At 39.6% G+C, this 25,195-nt stretch overlaps 1 protein-coding gene across 5 annotated transcripts in view; it reads right to left on the minus strand.

The window, feature by feature from the left end:
- The window catches only part of trip6 (thyroid hormone receptor interactor 6), a 38,074-nt gene that overhangs the window by 4,383 nt on the left and 8,496 nt on the right, over window positions 1-25,195 (minus strand). The window contains exons 1-10 of one of the 5 annotated variants that reach the window (XM_079605473.1): window positions 14,626-14,689; window positions 14,124-14,186; window positions 11,651-11,867; window positions 10,149-10,306; window positions 8,553-8,657; window positions 6,253-6,816; window positions 2,440-2,533; window positions 2,179-2,348; window positions 1,915-2,093; window positions 1,605-1,725 (exon numbers count right to left, since the gene is read on the minus strand). In XM_079605473.1, the coding sequence (XP_079461599.1) occupies window positions 1,605-1,725; window positions 1,915-2,093; window positions 2,179-2,348; window positions 2,440-2,533; window positions 6,253-6,816; window positions 8,553-8,657; window positions 10,149-10,306; window positions 11,651-11,858 (1,599 nt within the window). In that variant the 5' untranslated portion in view covers window positions 11,859-11,867; window positions 14,124-14,186; window positions 14,626-14,689. Of the gene's footprint in view, window positions 1-1,604; window positions 1,726-1,914; window positions 2,094-2,178; window positions 2,349-2,439; window positions 2,534-6,252; window positions 6,817-8,552; window positions 8,658-10,148; window positions 10,307-11,650; window positions 11,868-14,123; window positions 14,187-14,308; window positions 14,696-25,195 lie in introns of those variants that run through there. The other 4 variants (XM_079605477.1, XM_079605474.1, XM_079605476.1 and 1 more) reach the window with 4 other exon arrangements.

Here is a 25,195-nt window from a genome sequence, read left to right on the forward strand (position 1 = left end):
CTAAATGCAAGCCCTTATTTTAGCATGGATGTTAAAAATAAACTACTCTCACAGGGTTCCCACACATTGGTTAACTTCAAATTCAAGGACCTTTCAATGACTTACCAGGTCCAATACCCTCAAATTAAAGGACGTAATATGGGGATACATTTCGAGTGAGAGTTTCAGCGGATTCAGACTATTTTTGCAATGTTTCACGGTGTGTCTGTGAAACTGAGGTACCATCGTAGTAGTTTCATGCCCGCGTGAACGTCATGGCAACGTACAACACAAAGTAACTCAAGCGGGAAACACTTAACGTAACGCGTAAATGCGAGTAACTAACGTAAATCAAGCAAGCTAGTATGCATAGGCCACGAAGTGTTGGCACTAGGGATAACGAAAACTAAAAAAATTCTTAACCGACCACCGAGCCTCATCATTAGCCGGTTGAAACCGGTTAACCGATTAGTTTAAAATATGCTACGCTATTTGAAATAACAGACATTTCGAGCCGCGCCTGCAATTTCGCAACTCTGTCGCATCTTTTTGCCACTCTGCCTCGCGCTCTCACACACACACACACACACACACACACACACTGCCCGGCGCCACCCTTCCACTTTTTTTAAATCTCCTACAGCGTGAAACATGAGTCCTGCAAACGCGGCGCCGAGGAGCTTGTATGTAATCGTAGGACAAAATGGCTCTATAGTTTCGAAATGGTTTGTGTACAAGGTGATCGCGTTGAAAATAAAAGGCGTTTGTCTAGCGTTAGAAGCTCATTTGAAACATCATTTAAGAAAATGACAGCTCCGAAGAGTTAGTTTGAGGTAGTGCTAACAATAATAAAGAAAGATGATGATCATCATCACCTTATCTGTTACCACTGAAATGTAGATGTAATGTATTTCCATATTTAAGCACTGTATCACACAAGTTGCAACTTACATCTGTCATTCTGTTTGATGAAATGGTCCCACACACTACTTTTCTTTGCACGCTTCCTCCAGTCGTCTGCCCTGGCTCTGACCTCGAGTGTGTTAGCCTGTAGCCTTTACTTTTCACAAACATTGTGAGCGCTCGAACGCAGACGTTGTGACCTCGCACCAAATGTTTTTATTGGTTAATTAAGTACAAACGGGCGAGTTATGAAAAATTGAGTGAGAGGGATTTGTTCACTTCACACAAAAAGATCTTGGAATGAGATGCTAACTGTAGTAGCGTTTAGTCCACGGTCTATAATAGCCTAATTTAGAGATCACTTTTTCTTTTTTTTTACCGACTACCGACAACTTTAATTGGTTAACGTTGACACAGTCAACCATCGGTCGAACGGTCATCGGTTAACATCCCTAGTTGGCACATAGTTATATTATGCACATATTAGCGGACCAGAAGGAATAATATGGAATTTTTTCCTGAAAACTTCTTGCACAAAATACATTCAAGCACTTTCAAGGACCTGTATCTATGCATGTTTATTTTCAAAAACTTTCCAGGGCCTTGAAAAAAAATTCAGATTTACAAACTTTCAAGGCCCGTGGGAACCCTGCTCTCAAATATCTGAGTTGGTGCATTACATAAATAATTTAATAGTAAACATGCAAAATGATGGTTCTTACCTCACATACGTAGCAGTTAACATGAAAACTGCGATCCAGTGCAACGATCCTAACGGTCTCCTCCTGCCCGGGCTCTGGCATTATGGGCTGACAACATACTGAGCAGCGGGGGGCAAACTTCCTGTTCAAACCGGAAGCAAACAAGGTTTTAGAGCTAAAAACAATCAATTTAGTAACTGGTAGGACATTTGAGAGAGCCTCATATTAATAAAAATAATGCAAAGATTTAGTAAAAGAAAAACTGCACCATCTGTATTTGATTGATTGTCTATCAAGAGAAACAGAGGCTTGAAGTGAAGTGAGAAAGTACCTGTGGAAGTCCTCAATACAGTGGATCTGAGATGTGGCGTCCACAGTAAACGGCACTCCATCCAGACAACAGCCGCACACCACACATGTGAAACAGCGAGGATGGTAAGCCTTTCCCATCGCCCTCAGGATCCGGTCTAAGATGGGCTCAGAGCATTTTGAACAGCGCTCAAGTGTGCTCTGTGAGCAGAGAAAGAAGTTTTGATGTAAAATGTGCTACAGAAAGGACAAACATACAATAAAAGGCAGAAACCAGAGAACTCACTATGTAGCAGCTCTCGCAGTAGCTCTTCCTGTCTAAAGCGTAGAAGGGCTGACCTCTCAGTCTGGCATGACAGGTGATGCAGGTGAAACACTCCACGTGAAACACCTGCTCCATGGCAATACAGCCACTGCCGTCTCCCAGAACATTATCCCCACACCGAGCGCATCGACCTGAGGGAGAAAGACGGAGAGAGAGAGAGAGATCCATGACCCTCACTGTACACATAAAATAAGCAAAAATGCATTAAATATTGGAGCATACCAAAATATTCCTCAGTTGGGGGATGATTCATGTCATACACCAACTTCTTGGTGAGTCGATCCAACTCTTCCTCTGGACGCGGTGCTGACCCCTGCTGGCAGACCATGGAAGAACATTGAAACCTTGTACATATTTGACCATTCTTGTACAAATGTAAACTTTACACATTCTCAGACTTTCTGTAGAGTAAAAACACACAAATCATGTTCACAACAATTTTGAAAAGCAGTGCACTTCGTCATAAAAATCATAAGTATATTTAAAAACTGTACTTGCAGATAATCAGTATTAAAGGTTGGGTAGGTAAGAATTGTCTAAAGAACTTTTTTACAAATTGGCTTAAACTGTCTTTATATACCAATACATAATTAAAATGTAAAGTACTTTGAAAAAGAGAGTATAAAAATTGAGTGACTATAGTGTATTTAATCTTCAAAAAACACAGCTCATTAATTCCTACCGGGACGAAACAAGTGATTGGCTTGCGCGACTGTCACTCTCTGTCGCCATGACTACCGTCGCTATTACTGGCTCTGCCCACGTGCGCGCAGTCGCGCACCCGTTTTTAGGTGGGAGTGAATGGAATTAATGAGCTGTGTTTATTGAAGATTAAATACACTAGAGTCACTCAGTTTTTTATACTCTCTATTTCAGAGTACTTGCATTTTAATTATGTATTGGTATATAAAGACAGTTTAAACAAATTTGAATAAAAGTTTTTTTAGACAATTCTGACCTACCCTACCTTTAATGTAAAAGGCCACTTATAAGTCTAACATAAAGGTGCAGTAAGAGATTTCTGAGAAACACTGTTGATATTAGAGATTAACTCAAACAAACACACTCTCCCTCACTTCATTGCTTCGCCCACAAAATGCATGAACACACAATGCAAGAGTGGATGTCTCTTTATCATAGCTGAAGCGAAGCAAATAATGCTTCGCCAAAAATAAAGTGAAGATGAATGAACTAAACGGAAGAACAAAAAAGGAACATACAGTACAGAAGAGTGAATACAAGCCAGGTTTGGTTGTGAGTCGCCAGCAGCTGCAGATCCAGACTAACAATGACACTCAAAACTGTTACTAGAGCTCACATTACAACAACAGCATATCTTGATTCTGTGAAACAGAGCAAAACCAATGTTACGTATGAAGCAGAAACAATGAAACCTCACGTCTGTTTTCAGGTCCTAAAGCTCTTGCCTGATCATAGGGCTGTGCGATAAAATGATAACGATAGTTATCGCGATATGATTTTTCTCGATAAAACGATATCAAGAGTTCAATAATGTTTATATGCCAAAAGCGGAACGAAACTCATTTGAACCGCGCGCGCCTCACGGACTGTTTATCCGCTCGAGTCAAAGTCCAAACGGCTGATGCGTTTACTCTGATCGCTCTCGGTCACGAGATCCAGCGAGAATCGCTTGAATTCAGCGAAGAACACAAATGTCTCAGTGATTTAAACCAGTTTAAAGGCAGATGAAACGGCGCTGACGAACAGGAGAAACACTGCGCAACTAGGGCTGGGTATCGATTCAAATTTCAAGAATTATTATCATTATTCGATTCGATTCGATCTGATCCGATCTTATATTTTTAAAATCAAAAGTTTTAACTGTTCATGAACAATCAAGTGTTTGTATTAAATAACATTCACAAACATACATGAATGTTGTAAAAATGTATTGTTCACTCAATTTGTTGATGTTAGATAAGTCATTAATGTCAATGAATGGTAGCCTATCTTAATGTAGTGTTACCAACTAAACAGGAGATAAAACGTGTTTTATTTGACTTGACTGTCCTTTTATTTAATCCAAAACTGCGTTCATATTTAAAAGGCCTTTTAAACTAGATACAACCGCACACGATACCACTTTAGGGGCCGTTCACATATCGCGTTTTATGCGCGTGCAAATTCAGTGAGAAGCACTTCAATGCATCTCAACAGGTCATGTGACAAAAACCAGCGGCCTTTCCGTAACAACATGGAAAGCTCAGCCGAACAGCTGTACAGGGCGGCTTTTTATTTCTCATCTCAATGAATATATCTAGTAGTAAAGCTAATGCAGGGCTAGAAATCAATTAATTATTTGATGATACTTCCTCATCATCATGGAGAGCGCAGTTTGCACCGCTTTCTCCTCTCCACAAGCGCGTGCTTTCCCGTTGCGTCTGCAGTTGCTATGCAACCATGAACAGAGGCGCGCCTGGAAAACGAATTTGCACGCGCAAAAAACGCGCTTGTGGAGAGGAGAAAGCGGTGCAAACTGCGCTCTCCATGATGACGAGGAAGTATCATCAAGTATCATGATGACGAGGAAGTATTAGCAGCACCGTATTAGGTAATACACCGTAATACCGAAGTATTTAGGCAACTGTTTTTCATACAAATACCATAGAAACCATAAAGTAACATTTTGCCATGATAGTGAGGTGCTGTATATAGGAGCTGTAGGCTATGCCCGGTTTTATCTGTGGTTATCATGATCTAAATGCATGATGCTGGATGACCAACGGTTAATTTGAATAAAACTCAAACAGTCAGAATATTAAATTTGATCAAATAAAGATTAGCACATGCAGAAACTAAGAAATATTATTTTTTAAGGAAAAATGACAAATGTTTGAATGTTCACCTGTTTGGCAAGTGTTTGTCATGATATGTTCTGACAATAAAGAGTAGTTTAAAACCACAATTAACGCTCTGGTTTCTTCAACTTTCACTTAGGAGCAAAAATCTGCCTTCAAACTTGAAAGAAATAAAGATTTGACATTTATCGTGATAATTATCGATATCGACTGATACCAAAAAATGATTGTGCTAAATTTTTTTGGCCATATCGCCCAGCCCTACCTGATCATAACCCTTTTTCCTCCTTTTTCTCTTTTGTAATGTCTCTCAGCATCTCTCTTTCTACAGTCTTTCTTTAAATCTCCCTCTTGCTCACTCTCTCCTCCCCCATCATGAGTGGACACGCCCCCTACTGCTGATTGGCTCACTCTCTCTTCTCCCCCTCCCCCATCATGAGTGGACACGCCCCCTACTGCTGATTGACTCACTCTCTGTCCTCCCCCATCATGAGTGGACACACCCCCTACTGCTGATTGGCTCACTCTCTCTTCTCCCCCTCCCCCATCATGAGTGGACACGCCCCCTACTGCTGATTGACTCACTCTCTGTCCTCCCCCATCATGAGTGGACACGCCCCCTACTGCTGATTGGCTCACTCTCTCTCCTCCCCTCCCCCATCATGAGTGGACACGCCCCCTACTGCTGATTGGTTACAAGTGTGTTGTGCTGCTCTGTCTGATTCACTTTCAACAGCGCTTCTCAGAAAACTTTTAAAGTGCACTTAGTAATAAAATCAAATTAAACATACTTTAAAATACATTTAACACACGGTGCTTTAAAAAAAGAAGGTGTTGGCTATTATACTAAAGCATAAAAACATACTTACAGCAACATGTAAAGTGCTTTGCTTATTATTTAACTGTTATTCAATATTACATTGAAATGTAATATTTTTTAAATGTACCAAATTGCAACAACATTACAAACATGAAATAACAAATATATTTAAATACATGATATAAAAGTTTAAATAGAAATTACTTTAAAATATTTAAACTGCTGCTGAATGTATAGAATAAAAATGAATAAATTAAAATAAGTACTACTTAAATGCACTTTTTTTTGTTTTGTAAAAGCCACTCAATAGGAAGTCTGCCTTTGGTCTCATGCCAGAGAGTTTCCATTTCTGCTGCAACTTGACAAACCAACATACAATCAACAAACCGGTCTTACCTTGTTAGACTGATATGCTGACACTTGGTCTTGACTCATCTTCACCGGCACTCCCTGGCCAGCTCTCCCTCCCGGCATATTTCCTGCTCCTCCCTTATAGGCCGCGGGATCTCCATGAGGTTCTTGTGCAGGAGGAGGTGGCGGTGGGTACCAGCCCTGTCCCTGCGCTTCATAATGTGGGCGATCCTGCTGAGGGGGGCGAGAGGCATGCTGGCGGGGCGGTGGCGGGGTGTACGCTTGCTCTGCCTGTCGTCCGCTCTGGGAATAGGTGACGGGCTGAGCCGTTTTCACCTGTACAGTAAAGCGCGGACCGGTTGGGGTGGAGGCGGTGGTGTAGGAGGCAGGCACTGGTTGTGGGTAAGGTTTGTGGACTGAAGAGGCGACGGAGGGGTAAATATAGTCTGGCTGAGGTGTAGAGGTGTACGGTGGGGCGGGGTGGTACTGGTTTTGGAGAGGAGTGGGGTAGCCCATTGAGGGCCTGCTTGTTGGTGGAGCCCCCATCTGGTTGGGAGAGTTATAGCGGTCAATAGGGACGTGCTTGCTGTAAGGCACATTGTCATACAACTGTTGAAAAAACAGGGGGGAAAAAACAGAATCAGAATCAAGTATTTCAGAGATCTTTGTGACAATACCCCAACGGTGTCGTCTTAGCGGCCCCTAATTTAATAACAAATTATAATTTCGACGGAAGTGAATCAATCAAAACTAACTTTAGCTGGAAAATAACATTATTCAAGAACCTCTATAAAGCCAATACAATCTCTGTGTTACCTTAAACTATACGTTTATTTCTGTAACGCTGCTTTGAAACAAATCTACATTGTTAAAAGCACTATATAAATGAAGATGACTTGATAACATACTTCTAAACATAAAAAAAAAAGGCTGGAATACACTATACAATTTTTGCCGATGCTATAGTTGCCAAAAGTTATTTGCATACGTCTTCTAGCAACGAGGCGCCATGTTTCTGTGTGAGTTTGTGGTGTTTGGAAGTCTGGTAGTGTGTGATCCTCAGTCATTAGTATATAACGCCCAGTTTTTCTCTAACTATTTACAAAATCAGCAAGTGTATGATGCCTAGTGTTTTAAAATCTGTTCAGATTTTAAAAGTCATGTAGTGCAGTGTTTCTGAACCAGTGGGTCGTAAGAGCATTTTGAGCGAGTCGGAGTGTGTAGTCCAAAAAAAAAAAAAAACGTCATTCTAAATGTTTTACTGATGAGAGACTTTTATTTTGAAAGACATGAGTGAAAGCCGTTGACTCTTCTGTCAGAGTTTAAGTTGAGTGCCTTAGAAAACCATGTTGTCAAATTGTCCTGATTCAGTATATGCGGTCAGATGAGAAGTCAGGCTTTTTGTCAGTGTCATTATTCTAACATTATTTTCATAATTTCTCATGAAATAAAAAGTCTCTCACCTCAGAAAAATTTACTTTCCTGTCCTGTCAGATAAACTGTGCACACAGCACACACTCTTCAATTGCGCGCACAATTTACGTTGTCAATTAGTAAGTCATGAAAAAGTACATACCGGTAATACCAAAATTGTGTAACTGATACGTCATGTGTTAGCTGGGAAGCATTTGTATGCAGGTTTGATGTTCATTCTATTCTTCAGGATCAGCGTCCATGTTTTATTAACAGTTCATATTCATATTTCATATTGTGTATTTGCCATGGTAACTAAAGTTTCCATAACCTTAACCCAAAATACCATTTAATTTCACTTTGTGTTATTTTCTATATTTTTGATGACTGTGGTGGCTCATAGTAACTTGCCAACTTTACTCTATGAACCAAAACTAGTTTGGGACTGCTATTTCATAGCCTTACCTTATAATGTTTATTCACCAGTGTACAATTTCTGTAAAGTGGGATGGTACTGAAAGAGGTGAGAAAGGCCCCAGGCTTTCAATTTCAACCGAGGGGGGACGAGGAATGTGATCTCAACCGAGGAGGACCCACAGCAACAACCTGCACCAGGGCCCCGGATACCCCAGCAACAGCCCTGCTTGTGTGTGTGTGTGTGTGTGTGTGTGTGTGTGTGTGTGTGTGTACCATTTTTGAGAAATAAATACTTGGATCAAATTCCTAAAAAATTGAGTCACAGCTCAATGACCGTGGGAAAATGTGGGTCCCATGGCCAAACCAGTTTAGCACTAGTGATGTAGTGTATTCCAGCCTTAAGAAACACATTTACTTGTCTGAAAGCATTCTCTAAACTATTGTTAAAAGTTTTTTTCCCCCTGGCACTGGTTTAAAGCATTATTTTAAAGAGTTCCTGCTTTTAAAGTGTTTACCGGTGCGCTTGAGCTCTGAGGGTGATTGTCCAGGTCAGCCAGCATGCATGTAAGAGAGTCTATCTCTGCGTCAATGTTGGAGATGTGCTTCTCTGATCCTCGACTCTGAACAAATAAAAGCCACAAACAAAATCACATTATTATACTTTCATGAAACACAATAATGCCTAAATGTGTGGGGAATGTTTCAAAGTGCCTCTATTATGCTTTTATTATTATTTTTATGCAGTGTGTAACATCGCTATTTGTGAATGTAACAGTTCTGCAAGTTTTAAGTGCACGACAAATAAAGTTATTGTCTCCTAAAGAAAAAAACAGTTCGACAGTAACTCACTTGCTATTAAAAACATGAGATGAAACAAATTTGCATAATGCCAGTCTATCTGTGCGTTCGCAGTTCACACCACCGCCGGCGAGGGCGGCGCGGCGCATCTTGGACGGCGAGAGCGGCGAGGAGAGTTGAAGTCAGGTCAACTTTATGGTAATGAGCTATGGCGCGGTTCGTCGGCAACCAATCAGAATGTAGAAGTGCTCCGTTTGAGAGGATTCCAGGGAACGCAGTGTAAACTTTGGTTCCGACCACATTAGTTCCCAAGCAAAATAGATCATTTGAATTTGATAAGGCGCGCAACACTATTCATAGGCAAGATTTTCGCACTAGAACGGTTGTTTTTCAGTGGGAATGCAAATTAGAATAGCACTTAACCATGAACACAAAAGCCACACCACACAAACGGCTTTTAATTGGATTATTTCGTTAGCAAACATGTCACTATAATTGTTAAGTTCTTTCCACCGATCAATTTTCTGCGAAAATAACAATCGACATGCTTGTTTGCTTTGTGGCCCCTTTAAATAAAGTTTAAAAAAAAGACCAAGCATTCGATCTACGTCAGAGCATCAGAGCGTCCACAAATCTTTCCATGGCGTCGTTAGCAGGGCTGCCAGCGATCAATGTCTTCTTTGACTCTTAAACACTGTAGTTGTAGCTGATAAAGCCTGGAAGAGTTTGGTTTGTGATATCGTCACGTAGAGAAGATTATATTTTTAGCACTGAAAATCCACTTCATGTGCACTTCCACAGATGAGGACTTGAAACAGAAAACCGAAGCCATAGTTACTGTTCATATCACGGTGTATCAAGAGCCGAGGAAGATCCGGAGCTGAAATTCAGATGTGGTAATAGGCTTTTCGTTTCCGACACACGCTGCAAGCGGTCGACCACAACGGTCTGGGCCGTCTGACCAATCAGAGCAGAGTACGCTCTTGGAAAGGAGGGGTTTAGAGAGACTGAATCTTCAAACAAACCGTTTTTAGACTGATGAGGTGATATGCAATGTATGTTATGAGAAAAGTAAAGTGTTTTTTGACATTGGATGCATGTAATCGTATTGTAGGAGACATTTAAAACTAAATTAGGAACCTTTAAATTAGCATAATAGGGGCACTTTTAAAACCGTTTAATGAGAAGGATATTTTTCCAGTATTTTTCAGAAAATGTAAGGAATTATCGACAAATTCAAATTAAACCAAATCGCGTTTACAGAACACAACTCCTAAAGGATAATTATAAAAGAGCATGTGGTTATCACTGACGTGAAGCTCATGGCTGGCCATGCGGGGGCTCCAGTTGTGGTGGTCTTCTTTGGGCCCCTGGCCGGGAGCGTAGTATCGCTCTCCTATTTGGGCAGGCAATGGATGATAGGCAGTAGACCCTGAGCGATCGTCTTGATGCTGGTGTTGCATGGATCCCCCTAAGCACACAAATAGTATTCAATATATTATTTATTTAAGAATAAATTCAAGTAAAGTGATATGAGTCGCTTAATATCAAATAACCACTGTGCTTGTAAGGTTGACAATTATAAACTATTTTCAACAAGAACCATGTCAAAAACTGGACCATTTGGAAAAAAGCATGATGCATATGTTTGTTTCTTTGTTTTTTAACACCATGTCAGCTTCTCTGGGTATTTGTATGGCAAAAAATATATATACTTGAGTTTTTAAAATTTAAACTAAATAAGACTCTTAAAAAAAAATAAAAAACAACATTTGGATTAACATGATTAAAAACCTTTTCAAGGGAATCAACAATATAAAACTTATCACGCACAATGAAGCAAAGGGCTGCACAATATTTTGTTTTAGCATCGATATCATGACGTGCGCATCCGTGATAGTCACATCGAAGCGCATGCAATTCACGGTTTAATTGCGAAATGTATCATCTGAACGTGTTTTAGGTCCTGTCAGTTTAAACATTCAACAGATTTTAAACCATTTGAGCTCAAGACGACGCAAAAGAGAAACTAATTCGGGACTTGTGGTCAGTTTTCTGTGCACACAAAGAGACGAATTACGCTCTCATTCTGCGTCTATTTGTGCTTGAACGGACACATACATACATACATGCGAAATTCAAAATGCCCAAAAACTTGTGTCTTGGCGTGTATCCTCATAAACACAGGCTTACGTGAATGCAAAAAATTGAGAAAGAAAACAGATGCGTTTCATTATATTGGATCAGTGCATTAGCTCTTAAAGTGACAGCAGCCTAATATTCATGTCAATAATTGTAATCAAACAACAAAATAAAGAAAAAAACACTGTTGTAGCTTTAACAAAAACATTTCATATTTAATTTATACATCGAAGACAATGCACTCTTATTATACATTTCATTATTCAATTTCTGTACATGAATAGACTTACCTGAAAAACTGTTTTTTTTCATTTGCATTTTTGTTCAATTGTATTTATCTATGCTTGAAATTTGTTTATTATTTTTGAGTACTTATTGTAAAGCGACCTTGAGTTTTCAGAAAGGCGCTATATAAAATAAACATTATTATTACTATATTATTAAGAGCCAAATAGAGCCATTCAAAAAAAGTTAGTCAAAGGTGTCCTAAGACAAGAACGGGTGTGGTTCAAAATTCATGTATAACTTTGATGAAAGGTTGAGATCCACATCAAATATTGACTACTGTATATCACAGAAAAAAAAACAACATCAGTTTTTTTTACAATATTGAGCAGCCCTAATGAAGCATGAGGCATCAACCTGCATATAAAAGTTTAAGGGTTCTTCTTACCTGAAGGTCCAGTTGCCATATATCTTACAGGCATCCCGTTTCCTCCTGTTCCGCCATTTTGCTCATACATGTTATATTTGGGCCTCTGGTCGCCGGGGAGACCTTTCTTAGGAGGTCTGTAGAGAGCGGGGCCAGAGTGTGACATCGGTGCTGTGGCTCTATCTGAACTACCCAGGGTTCTTGGAGGCAGCCAGTTGGGGCCAGACATACCAGTCTTCTACAAGGAGAGTAAAAATCGTCAGTGTGTAACCTTTCTCTGTTTTAAGTGACTTGTTTGTGCATGACTAAATAATATCTAACTAGTTTTTCTACTTCACACCTCAAACTCAAACAGATCAGGCCCTATAGCAGTGCTGTCTAAACTTGTAAAAAAATGCATAACTGTAACTACACTAAACAGGTTGATGCTTTATGCTGAGTTTCCAGTGGCAACACATGGTTTCCATGATAACAATAGGCACCAAATTAAAAAGCAGGAAAAGGCAACCATTCTCAGCCGAAAGGGGAATTCCAGGGTTCCTTAGTCGAAATGCATTTCTCTTTCTCACACACACACACACACACACACACACAATTCCCACAGGTGCGCAGTACTTGCAATGTATTCGCTCCTCTCTCAAGTCTCCCATTGGTACAATGGCCATTGTCCACAACACTTAATCCACAATCCTTTATATACAGAGTCCGTTCATGAAAATGAGATAGGAAATGTTATGTAACGATCAACTTTTCATTTGAGCCATCTGGTGTCCGCTGGACAATGTCCTGTGTATCCAAGGGCTGAGGAGTGTTTGTTATTATACGCTTACGAAAACAAATCAAATAAACCTCACAACAATACAAGATGCTAACAACAAGTGTAAACACAGTCAGAACAGATATATGGGAAGTATTAAAATACAAACAGGGCCTAATCCAGCTTAAAGGCACAGTATGCAAGTTTCACCACTAGAGGTCGCTTATTCAAAACAATAAAGTCGTAGCTCGATGGCGCCGTGAATGAGCGTGGAATCATGGGAGTTGTCGTCTTCACCTCCACTGGAAAGCAATCCGACAGGCAAAAATCGTGTTCATGGATGAGCTAATATGTTAACGTTTTATTAACGTTACTGTGGTATGAAGCAGGGCGGGGCGAGGGATTTTACGATGCTGTTTTTATTATATGCTGCCGCTCCTTTCGTTTTATTCATTCAGATTTTACTATTAGTTAGGGTTAAAGTTACGCTCAACGTTCGCCTCTTTCTTCCTTGAACTTTGTTACAGTTACGTTTGATTATTCTGGGGTAACGCAACACTGTTTTAGTGTGCGTGTTGAAAAAATATGTTAACGTTACTCTGTGCGTTCGCTCGGTGGCTGCAATGAGACACTTGTTGCACATTGCAGTAAGCTAGATCGATATTAAAATATAATATTAATAAAAGCTGGATGACTTGTTGCTAAATGGCATGCAATTAATTTTTAAACACTGTATGGTTTAAAAGACAAAAGAGTGTTGTCTGATCTACTTTTTGGGTACAAACGGTAAATCTAGAAAACAAGATATTCAAACAATAAGACAAAACTAATCATTGTTATACAGCTCAAACCTTACTGTCGATAAAGGTATCCAAACAGTTGCTCACCCGTCTAATAAAACATAATCTATTAAAGCATCTTTGTTGTTTACAAGGTTTCTAAGTCAACCCGGAAATTGATGGTAACACAGATATGATGTAATTGAAAGGTGACACATTGACATGGGCAATTACACTGCTGATTTCTCTGGATTTCAACATTGTTGGAAACATTTAAGATAATGCAAGTACACAAGTCAACAAAAAAACGTTGTTCTAGTGGGTTTTAGATATGTTATTCCAAAAATCTTACATATTGTGCCTTTAAGATAGCAGATGGTTTCGAACTGGTCATTAGCTGGTTGACCAGTTATGATGCCCCCCAAAATAGCTCAACCATCTTACTATATAAATAACTAGCTGCTGGTTTGTATGTTGCTGGTCAAATGGTGTCAACCAGACCAGATAATGACCACTGCGACCATGTAACAAAACAAATACCACCTTAAGATGCATTTTTTAGCTGTGACCTGTAATCACTGCACTGATCTACATACTAATAATAAATCTCTATGTTTGTATGCAGAGAAATGTCCAGCCTGACCACATTGCACCGCAATCCGTGAAAGCTCATACTCAAAGCCGGGGATTGTTAGGCCGATGAATCACCCGTATGACAATGTTTTTTTAATATATATATATTTGAAAGCCCATTCATCTACGATGTAACGCGTTTCTGCTTCTCTCTCCTGCAGTGGACTGTGAACATTGCAAAGTTACATCGACTAATAAAAGTGCGACACTGCCGCACACAAACGTCGTCGTGGATGTTTGCGATAACAACAACTCATCTATGGTAACTTGCGTCCTGTGTTTATTGGGTTATTTAAAACAATAGGACATTAACGATTTCCCGTACCTCTTGAAAACGCTGCAGACTCCCAGTCTACCGAGCATCTGCCTCGTCTTGCTTCGTTTTCATCTGCAAAATGAAATCAGCACATTATGAAATGAACCGGCGAGCTGTATCCGTGTGTGTCTGTCTGGTAGCTTGTATTTCAATTAAAAAGTTCAGTTCATAGATACCTAGCATTGTGCACTTACCACCAAGTATATCAATGCAATTGTTAAACATTAAAAACTATCCCCTAAACATTAAAACGACAAACGAGCCATCAAGATCGTTCAGTTTGTCGACGAGTAGCATCCAGTTTAAACTGTTTATTTGTGTGTTAAATAAAGCGAATACTGCAAGGCTGATTTGCATGCCATACGAGATTTTTCTTTTTTTTCTTTACTTCTAAAAGAAATACAGCCTCACAAGATGTGAGTTAACACTATCAGTAAGCTGTGTTCGCTTTAGGTTAGTACCTAAACCAATACACTTTTAGTTCTCTGTCGGTTTCATTTTAGTAACCTACTTTTCCTGGAGGATCAGCAGCGGCTGACAGGCCTGTGTGTGTGTGTGCAGCGGGCCACGCGCATGACGTCACGTGGCAAGCTCCTTCAACATTTAAAGGTTAGAGTAGCGTAAAAATGTATATACATAAAAGTAAATTTTCAGGTCAGAAACCAATTTTTTATGTTTTGCTTACTGGAGTACAACATTACTCGTGCAACAAGAATGCTTTAAAAACAATTGAAATATGTAAGTCTTTTAATCTTTTCATTTGATATGTAATATTTTCTTCTGATTAGTTATATACCCGTCTTGTGTCTTTTATGTTATAATTTTTTTATTGTTTATTTGTTATACATTGTGACTGTTTCCTTCTTTGTTTATATAATGTTCTCAATCAATAAATAATAAAGGTAGAGTAGGGAATTTTTTTTTAAATAAACACTTTTTGTTATACTGGTTGAAACTTTCTTCACATCCTCATTGCAATCAATAATATTAAAATAAAATAAAATATATATTTTTTTACATATATCTTCTGTGGAAGTCTCAGGACTGAAGTGAAGTGTTAGTCTCTTCGGTCCGAACGCAATGATATGTCCTATACCTGCCTGTCAACTTATGTATTTTCATGTCTTCGTGCACACAGACATCACACATAATCAGCACGTTCGGCGATGCAGAGATGAAGACAGACATCCAAAGATTGCCACGAACGAACAGCAGCCTTTTACAGTTCCTCCTGAACCAAAACAACGAGTTTATGCTGCGTTCACGTCACGCAATGACATAACTATCGTAATTATAAGATGGCAACCCGTGACGTTCTAGCCGGAGCTGTTCACGTCCTCAGACTTTTGCGTTTGTATGTCAACACAATCATTGTCGAAATGAATCTGCAGTAGTCAGTTAGTACAAGAGTAGTCAGAGCTCTGTAAGTTGTTTACGTTCATTATTATTATAATGTTGTGTGCTTTGAGACATGAGGTAATTTAACTCCGTCTCTTGTTGCGTGACGCTTTACAGACTCTTATGTGCGCGTTCATGTGTTTTGAAGGAGGCGTGGCTTTGGAGACTCAGAAAGGAGGGAGGTTGGGATCTCATGCAAAGTTAGCTTGCAATTGCTAGCCCCTCTGAAATTGCCTACCCTACCTTTAAACTATTTAAATAGCTATTTAGCCTATTTAATTTAGCTGCCATGGTGACTGGTCATTAAATAGCCATGTTTTTATCACATATGGGATAGATACTAGTGTCTCATAAATAAGCATAAATAAGGGGAACATTTTTCAGATGCAAAAATAATCACTTCCACGCCTTTTCAGCGATCATTTTTCCCTGCGTGTCTTTAGTAAATCCTGACAGTAGTTTTTAACGCCAAAAGAGGGTTTGAGCTGGCGCAAGCTGTTAGTAAATCTGGCCCCAAAGTACCTTCATTGACAAACATTTGCAAATTGTTGGAAATAGTTACTTGTCACTATTGGGATAGTGACTAGCAACTGATTACTAGTAAGTGATGAATACATAATTGTGATTAATTGAATAGATTTACATCTGGAATAACTACAGTATCAGATAAAAAATATATTTTTTCTAAAGATATCTAGTGAAACTGAAAAAGATACTAGCCAAGATCATTTAGACATAAGTGCTACAGAAAAGATACTATTTATTTTAAAGGAATAAATGTTAAAGTGGCTTGCCATACATTTCAGGGAGTTGTGGAGCATATTTTGGGATGCATGCTGTGTGTCCCATATTGGAATGACATATGGTGCCAGATGAGGGATTTATTTATCGCCTGGGGGAACTTAATCCGGGGCATATCACTTGTTCTCGAAACGAAAAGGAATGTTTAGCTGTCTTCAGTTACATTTTGATTGATTAATCAATTGTTAAGCCAATGGGTTTCATCACATTATTTGATACTGTTTTGTAAAAAACGTTAAAATTTCGTGTCAGACTTTGTGATTTACTGCCGGTCTTGGTCTCTCCAATAACCACTTACCCATTATGATACACAGTGCTTCACTTCTTTAATATCCTGCTATTAATATCCTGATAATACCTCTCACCTCCAAGCCGGCACGCGAAACATTCCCAGTCGGAAACTCTACGTGACCATTGGACCAACGGCTCTTGAGAGGAAATGTCTGACCTGAACCGGTCTCATTCTCTCCGCTTTTTCTTTCAGAGGTCACTTTACTACCAAGACCAGACCAGCAACGCTTCAGACACCCACAGACATCACCACTACCTCAGTATCTCTCTTTAATTGCTGCTCTTAGAATATTTTCATCAATAGATTTCTAGTAGTTATAAAAAAAGTTTTGGGGAAAAAAAACAGTAGATGTGGATATGATCAGTGTATACTTTGGACTACAAGAACATGAGACTACAATTAGGACTGCCAATTTGGGGATAATGTGTTAGGCTTTTTTATGAACTTATGTTGTGACCCCTTTACATGCAACATTAGTAAAGTTTATAATGAAAATGCATATTACAAAAGTTTGCTCCTGGCTCCATTTTCTTCAAAAAATACTTTGCAATGAGGTATATGTGCTTGCTGACAGAGATATGAATAGAGTATTGTTTTTAAGAATTTATCTAAGATCTTTCGCTGGTAATTTTTTAATGTTGCAATAGGTTCTATGAATAGCTGTGTGCTGGTTATGAAAGAGTAACTCATGACCTGAAATATCTTCCACATTTTTAGCTGCAGACAATTCATGCAAACATCTTGATTACTTGGCTGCTCATCTAATGATCCTGGCACAGTATTTTAAGAGAAACATTGTTCTCTATATACGCAGTCTTATTTTCGTTGAGCTTTTCTGGGGTTTGGAATGTTAATCATTTCTGGCTCATTCATGGTTTATTTTTATTTATTTATTATTACATATATTTTGTCTTCAAGATTTGTCCATCATGTCAGATTCAGTATAGGTCAGATCTGAGGGATTTTAACACACCTACTGGGTGAATAAGTTTTTTTTTTTAAAGAAATTGATATTTTCATTTAGCAAGGATGCATTCAAATGATCAAAAGTGAGTGTTACTGAATATAAATCTTTGCCTTTACTCTTTATTTCAATGCACATTCTCCTAACTATAAGTAACGTTGCTACATGTCAACTAACTCTCATTAGGGTATTAGTGGACTGGCTTAACATCTGATAACACTTTATTTTAATGCTCCACCAACAGACATTATACTGGCTATAAGTAATTTGCAACTGCATGTCAATTTATTCTAACCCGAATCTTAACATAGCAGTCTACTAACAGTTTACTACAATCTGGTTAATACGCTAATGAGAGTTGACATGTTGCAAATGTACTTGTCTGAAGTGGACCATCGAAATAAAGTGTAATCTTCTTTTTCAAATAAATGCTGTTCTTTTAAACTCTATTCATCAAAGAACATTAGGAAAAAATATCACTTTTTTTCACAAATAAAATCAGTGTTGTTTATAATAATAAATGTTTCTTGCACATTAGAGTGATTTCTGAAGGATCATGTGACACTGAAGACTATAATGATACTGAAAATTCAGCTTTCATTACAGGATTACATTTCATTTTAAAACATTAAATAGGAAACCAGTTTTTCCACAAAACTACTGTATTTACTGCATATCTGATCAAATAAATGCAGCCTTGGTGTGCATAAAATACTTATTTTAAAATCATTATGACCCCAAACTATTGAACGGTAAACAGTATGATTATCCTTTTGCATTTCACTCATTCTCAACCTGTGACCCTTTTCAGTACATCCTCATTTTCTTCATTGTCCATTTTTGTCCGTCTCCCGACCTCCTTCCACCTTCCTCAAGAGGACAAACATCCCCCTTCATCCACACACACCACACCGGATGAGCTCACAGCGTGTCCTTATATGTCCAAATCTCTCAGTTTCAGCAGGAAGAGGCAGTTTATTCAAAATACAGTCATTGTTTCTGCAGCTTAAATAATCAATATGTATATTATGTTGTATTTTGAGATTTTAAAAGTCAGTGGGGTCCAACAAACACTGGACCCTATTTTTAAAACACTGGACCCAAAAAAATGTAATAATTAAAAATATATTTATTTGTGTTTCACATAATAAAGAAAGTTAGTCATTCATTAAACTACCTTTAAAATTTTTTAATTTATTTTGTCTAAATTGTTAACATTAGTAAAAGAATATATATAAATGTTTGTGTTAGTTCACATGTGTGGATTAAAGGAATACTTCAGGATTTAGCATTAAGTTTTGTATTAGTAGAAAATCTGTAGTATTTTCAAATTACCGTGCTTCCCTCACTCTTGTCCTCCTGAGAGATTTATGTATTTTTTTGTCTGGAAAAAATCCTCAGATGACACAAAAATCGCCATTTTGCGTCATCAGAGGCTTTTTTGGCCAGAGGCTAAAAACTACAGCCAGTAGAAGGCGCTAGATCCGCGTGTTTTCAACCCGCCCATAGAGGATGTGATCTCACTCACAGAATGTAAATAGTGTCAGTCATCTTTTATTTGGAAGCTAAGCTAACAGGCTCTTGTTCTGTGGAGAAAGCTGAGTAGTAGGGGTTACCGTCCTCTTTTTCCCGGACATGTCCGGCCGTCGAGATCATCCAAAATGACCGGGATTCGGCTTTTGCTTTCTGCAGTCGCCATTCATTGTTTACATGCACACCTTTTGTTTCAATCGGACTGAATTCATTCCGATTGGTGAATCTGAATGAATGCTAAACAAGTGATCGGTTGTGCATTTTAACATTGCTAAGAAAATTCCCGCTCCTCCGTGAGCGATACGAGACCGGTGCCGCTCATCAGTAATCACGCCACCGGCCTCGCGTCGTCCTCCCGCGGCCGTCAGTCTTGTCCTGCTCGCCACAGTAAACATGATGAATGGCGACTGTAGAACGCAAAAGCCGAATCCTGGACATTTTGGGCGATCTCGAAATCCCGGGCAGACTCGTCACGGAGACTCACGATAAAACGCCGTCTTTTTAAGTTTCGAGTCAACTAGTAGCCTAGCCTAGTCTAACTGCGCTCTTATCAGTAGGCGTGGCTTGGGAGTGGCCTCGTAGGGCAGCAAAGCAAATGCATTCTGGGAGTTGTTGTCTTTCATCCACATGAGCCAAAAATACATTTTCTGGCTTTTCTCAGTCTAGAAGGCTCCAAATTCAGAAATAATTTCACATTTCTACCTCATAAAATGACCCATTTTAAATACACATTCATCTTTCCAGAGGTGAAGTATCCCTTTAACTAATGTTAACAGCAACTTCGGATCTTAGTAAAAGTTGACATTAAGATAAGTAAATGCTGATGTATCCTATAGTATAGTTCATAGTTAAGTTATGACAGCATATGTTTTTGCATTGTTTTAACTCATCAAAATAAGTTAAGGAACTCAACTTCAACTTTTTCATGTTATACAAGATTCAATAATTTTTTAAGAGTCCGTTTAATGTAATTTAAGTTGAAATGACTTAAACATCCAAGTTGATTGTACTTAAAAATTTAAGGAAGCAACTTTTTTTTGTTTTTTAGTTAACAAATGAAACCTTATTGTAAAGTGCAGTGAATCTTTGTCAGAACAACATTAGTCCACCTTTTCATTCCTTGATTCATGCTTATTAGAAAGACTAAACAGTGACTCAACTACAGACTGCAGCTCCCATCAGAGAGTCACATCAGATCTGAGAATCACAATAGAGAGGTTCAGCCCACTCGAGCCGTGCTGCCGGACACTAGCCGGGGCACGCAGCTCTGAAGATCTCATCTATATAACGCTCCGACAGACTGGATGGTTTCCGTTAATTGGCCGAGCTCGTTTAGTAATGGTCTCACTTTTCCTCGCCGCCCCCTCTCTTCCGTTGCTCGCACAATGCCTGGAAGTCGCCTAGACCCACATCTCCCTCTCTGTTTTTTTTTCTTATGTTGTTTTCTCTCTCTCTCTCTCTCTCTCTTTCCCCTCACACCAAAGACACAATTGATCCAGTCAACATCAAAACAAATAGGAGCACAAGGACACACACACGCACTCAACACCCTTGTCCAAAAGATACTTCCGACTCGCATTAACACACACACACTGCATGTTTGAACCTGGGTTGAACACAAACAAACGACGAGTTCACTAATTGCATAATGACTTCTCAAAGCTCAACACTTTTGCTGTTTTATCACGACTGGCATGGCTTGACGTAAAAGAGAACGATCCATGTCACGCTAAAATAATAAAGGGGTGGTTGAATATGATTTCACTTTTCTAATTTTAGTGTAATGTTGCTGTTTGAATATAAACAACATCTGCAAAGTTACGACGCTCAAAGTTTAAAGCAAAGGGAGATATTTTATTTTAAAGAAAATCGTTTTTTAAGGACTACAACAAACGGCTGGTAGGAACTACACGACATTCCTCCTGGGTTAGTGACATCATGAACCCTAAAATTTACATAAACCCTGCCCCCTGAACATGATTTATAGATTATCAAGACAGAATATGCTAATCAACAACTAGAAGATAACTACACATAAGCTACATAAATTCACCAACTAACCATTCAGAAATGTTGTCTACATGTTGTCACTTCTTCATGGTTCTCTCCATCTTTCTGACTTCGGTTTGAACATAAAAGGCTAAAAGTTTGTGAAATTTTCAGTGCATGTCTGTGTGAGGTAAAAGGACACAAGCTGTTGAAGCTCCGCCCCCTGTGCCGGGAGCAGCAGCTCATTTGCATTTAAAGGGACACACAAAAACGGTGCGTTTTTGCTCACCCTCAAAAAGTGACAACTTTAACATGCTATATAAAAATATCGGTGGGGTATTTTGAGCTAAAATTTCACACACACACTCTGGGGACATCAAATACTTATTTTACATCTTGTGAAAAGGGCATTATACCACCCCTTTAAATTAATTTGCATGTCTAGATCAAAGTCCCTTTAAGGCAAGTAATGTCACTCTCTTTTAACGGGGAAACATTAAATTCTCCAAAGCTGTTCACCAAGCATACGATTAAATGTCATATTTGAAATCACTAATGAAATCTGACAACTGTCTCATTAATTTTTCTTCTTCTATATGCTCAAATCAAGTCCTCATGTAGACCCGCCCCTTTTTTTGCGCTTGTCGTGTTCTGCCTTCCGCTTTTTATTTCTACAGCATGAAGGTAAGATCTTACAGATTTATTAACGAACCTTGTTTTAAAATCTTCCCGGTCTACTGCCATTTATGACATCGGCTTCAAACATTACAATGCTCATGCTAACTTTTGTTACTCTAGCGAAAGTTTCGTTATTCCTCCATAATGCGTACAGTGATGGCAAGGCTCTGAATGTAATGGTGCGTTCAAGTCATGTCAGAAAGATTGTTTTTACGAGTTGAACGCACACGAACGCCACCACAATGTCGTTAATACGAGTGGAAAGCTTGGGATATTTTTTAAGCCTTGATGTTTATGAGTTGGCGAACATTGAAACATTGTGGAATATCACAATACTTACAGGTATTTAGCAGTGATATGGTCAAGCTTTTTTATTTGCAGTGAAGTAAGCTAATTGCCTGCACAAAATAAGATAGTGTTGTAATATAGAAAAATAATATGACAATAAAGGTTACAATGGCTTCATAAAATACTTAAAAACATAAAAAAGCAAAACACACCTGATGCACATTCTTTGTTCTTCATTTTATAGAAGTATAGAGTTAAAAACCTTGCTGTATTTTTGTGTAGTTAATTTAGAGAAGTTACACCGGCATCTTTCACAGACGAAAACTTGAACGCACCTGACGTTGTAAACATGACTTCCCACCTCATAAATACAAAACTCCTATAGGAGGACTTGAACGCACCATAAAAACTGTGAAAATTAGCATGCACCATTTAGAAAATATTTTGCCAATGACCATGCAGTCATCGCCTGGTGGATGATAAAAGAGTAAACAATGAACTGAAGAAACCTGAAGCATATTTAAGCAGCAGAATTTCATACAGACTTAAACGTCTGTGTCTTTTGTGGCCATTGGTAAGTTTTCCCTCCAAACTCTCCATAAACCGTGAGTGAAGAAGGTGAGGTAACTTTCCGCTTGTTTTTAAGCTATTGGAGACCTACATGAGCCCCCATATCCCCTGTCTCATTCTCCTGCCTGCTTTATTGACGGATGTCCTGCGCAGGCGTTTCATCCCTGTGTGTGTGTGTGTGTATAATTGTGTGTGTCTCACAGGAAGCCTTAAGGGGGGGCAGGGGGTGTTCCATAGTTCCTGCACATCTGCGGGCTGCATTTCTCTAGGTGTCCCTTGTTTTTCGGTCGTGAGAGAGGGATATCACCCATATCACTTTTTTTAAAACTCTCCTATTTCCTTCCGCTCATTGCCCATAACAAGCTTCCCAAAGCACACACACACTCTCCTGTCACAGGAAGCCAGACAGAGGTTTCCGGCAACCCTTGAGAGAGGCAGGTGAGGCCTAATTTGGCCGCACTTGCTGACCTGGCTGCATTCGCTGAGTTGCTTATCTTTGGTCTGAACAAAGGTTGTGCAGTTTGTTTAGGCCATGTTTACTGTGCAACCTGGTTCAATCAGTCTACACAAAATTACTGATAGGAAGTTAACTTCCAGACTCATTTGAGATGGCCTACTTACTGTAGATTGGAAAGAGAGAGAAATGAAAGCGGCATGTGAAGTATATGGTAACCCATACTCTGAATGTGTCCTCTGCATTTAACCCATCCAAGTTAGTGCAGTGTACATTAGGAGCAGTGAGTAGTGAACACACACAAACAGACTGCAAACCATGGACACACACACACGCGCACGCACGCACACACACACACACACACAAACACACACAGCAGTGGGCAGCCATTATGCTGTGGCGATTGGGGGTTGGGGAGAATCGAGAATCGAAACTTTCCAGGCAAAAGATCCAGGCCACATCTGGTACTTGTGGATTACACGCTTAACACATGTGGGCCGGATCTGGCCCGACACTATGTTGCTGTCTGGGAAGTCTGAGTCTCTAACCATTAGGCCTCAACTGACCCCTTAAAAAGTCAGTTGATTGACTTTGGTGCAATACTCATCCTGCAATTCTAGTGTTATGGACATGAATGATGCCTCGAATTGTGTGTTGAATAAACATGTGAATGTGTATGTATGTATATACACAAAGGGCCCTATCTCGCACCCAGCGCAATTGACTTTGTACACCGACGCATGTCTCATTCCTAATTTGCACCCGACGCACAGCAGACTTTTCCTTCCACAGACGCACGTCGGTAAATTAGGGAATTAACTTGCGCTAGGCGGTTCAGCGAAAAGAGGAGGCGTGTCCCGGCGCAAACGTTCCCTGCTACTATTTTGCAGTTTCAGAAAACAATTCCACCACAGACCAGGAAAAACCTAGTCTAAAAAATGTAAGGGTGCATGCTTGGCCATAATGTAGCGTGTGCACAACGCACATACACTTTGCTTCTCTCATAGACGCAGCAGTTCCCATTTTTGCAAACCATACATAATTACAGATAAAAATATTACCACACGAGGGAGATCATTGTGGTGTCCATGAAGATGTGAAAAAATAGGCATAAATCTAGCTTACACATTTACCCAAATTATTCAGGCTAATTGTAGTAATGACGGATCAAACCAGTTTGATCAATAGTGGCAAGACACATCGGTATATAAGGACATCTGACAAAGTGTGTTGTCCGTCAAGAACCCGGAAACTAAATTCTGAAGACTGCCAAATCACCGTTACCATCATGTAAGTTGCGTGCGCTGGCAAACCGCCGTTATAATAGCAATCCGCCATGGAACAAGCGCCGGCTCTTAAAGGGAATGCTCTGATTGGTTTATTGCATGTTACACCCAAACCACACCTATGAGTAATGAAGCGAATTCAGACAAACCCATTTTAGATTTGCGTCGGGATCCACCCACAAAGTTACTTGCGTTTCGCGTTTGATACTTTCAGATTGTTAAAATAGGGCCCAAAGTCACACAACATTTTAATAAGGTTGGTAATGAGAGAAATATGTCACAACACACTATATCACACTCTTCTGCGAATGGAAATCTGTAGCTCCTGACCAATCTGAGTGTCTATGATGTGCCTATGATGACCCCGTCCACCGTCCCAAAACGCCTACAATGGGCACACATGCATCGAAACTTTTTACACAACATGGACAGACGTGTATGTGTGCACCGTTTACCTGTGGAAGTGACGGCACCAGGATCACTGTGGGACGACGAGCCGGTGGAGGGAGTGTGATGATCTGGGAAACCATGGGTCCGGCCAGTCATGTGGACGCAAATTTGACACGTGCCACAAACCTTAACATTCTTTCACATCCCTTCATGACACTGGGGTTCCCCGGTGGAAGTGGCTCTTTCAGCAGGATAAAGCACCTGCCACACATTGTTCAGGAATGGTTTGAGGAACATTATGAGGAGATCAAGGTGTTGCTCGGCCTCCAAACTCCCCAGATCTCAATCCAACTGAGCATCTGTGAGACGTGCTGGACCAACAAGTTTGATCCACGGCGGCGGCTTCACATCGCAACCAGCAGGACTTGAAGGATCAGC

The sequence above is a fragment of the Phoxinus phoxinus genome (assembly GCF_949152265.1).
Source record: "Phoxinus phoxinus genome assembly, chromosome: 2".
Classification (NCBI taxonomy): domain Eukaryota; kingdom Metazoa; phylum Chordata; class Actinopteri; order Cypriniformes; family Leuciscidae; genus Phoxinus; species Phoxinus phoxinus.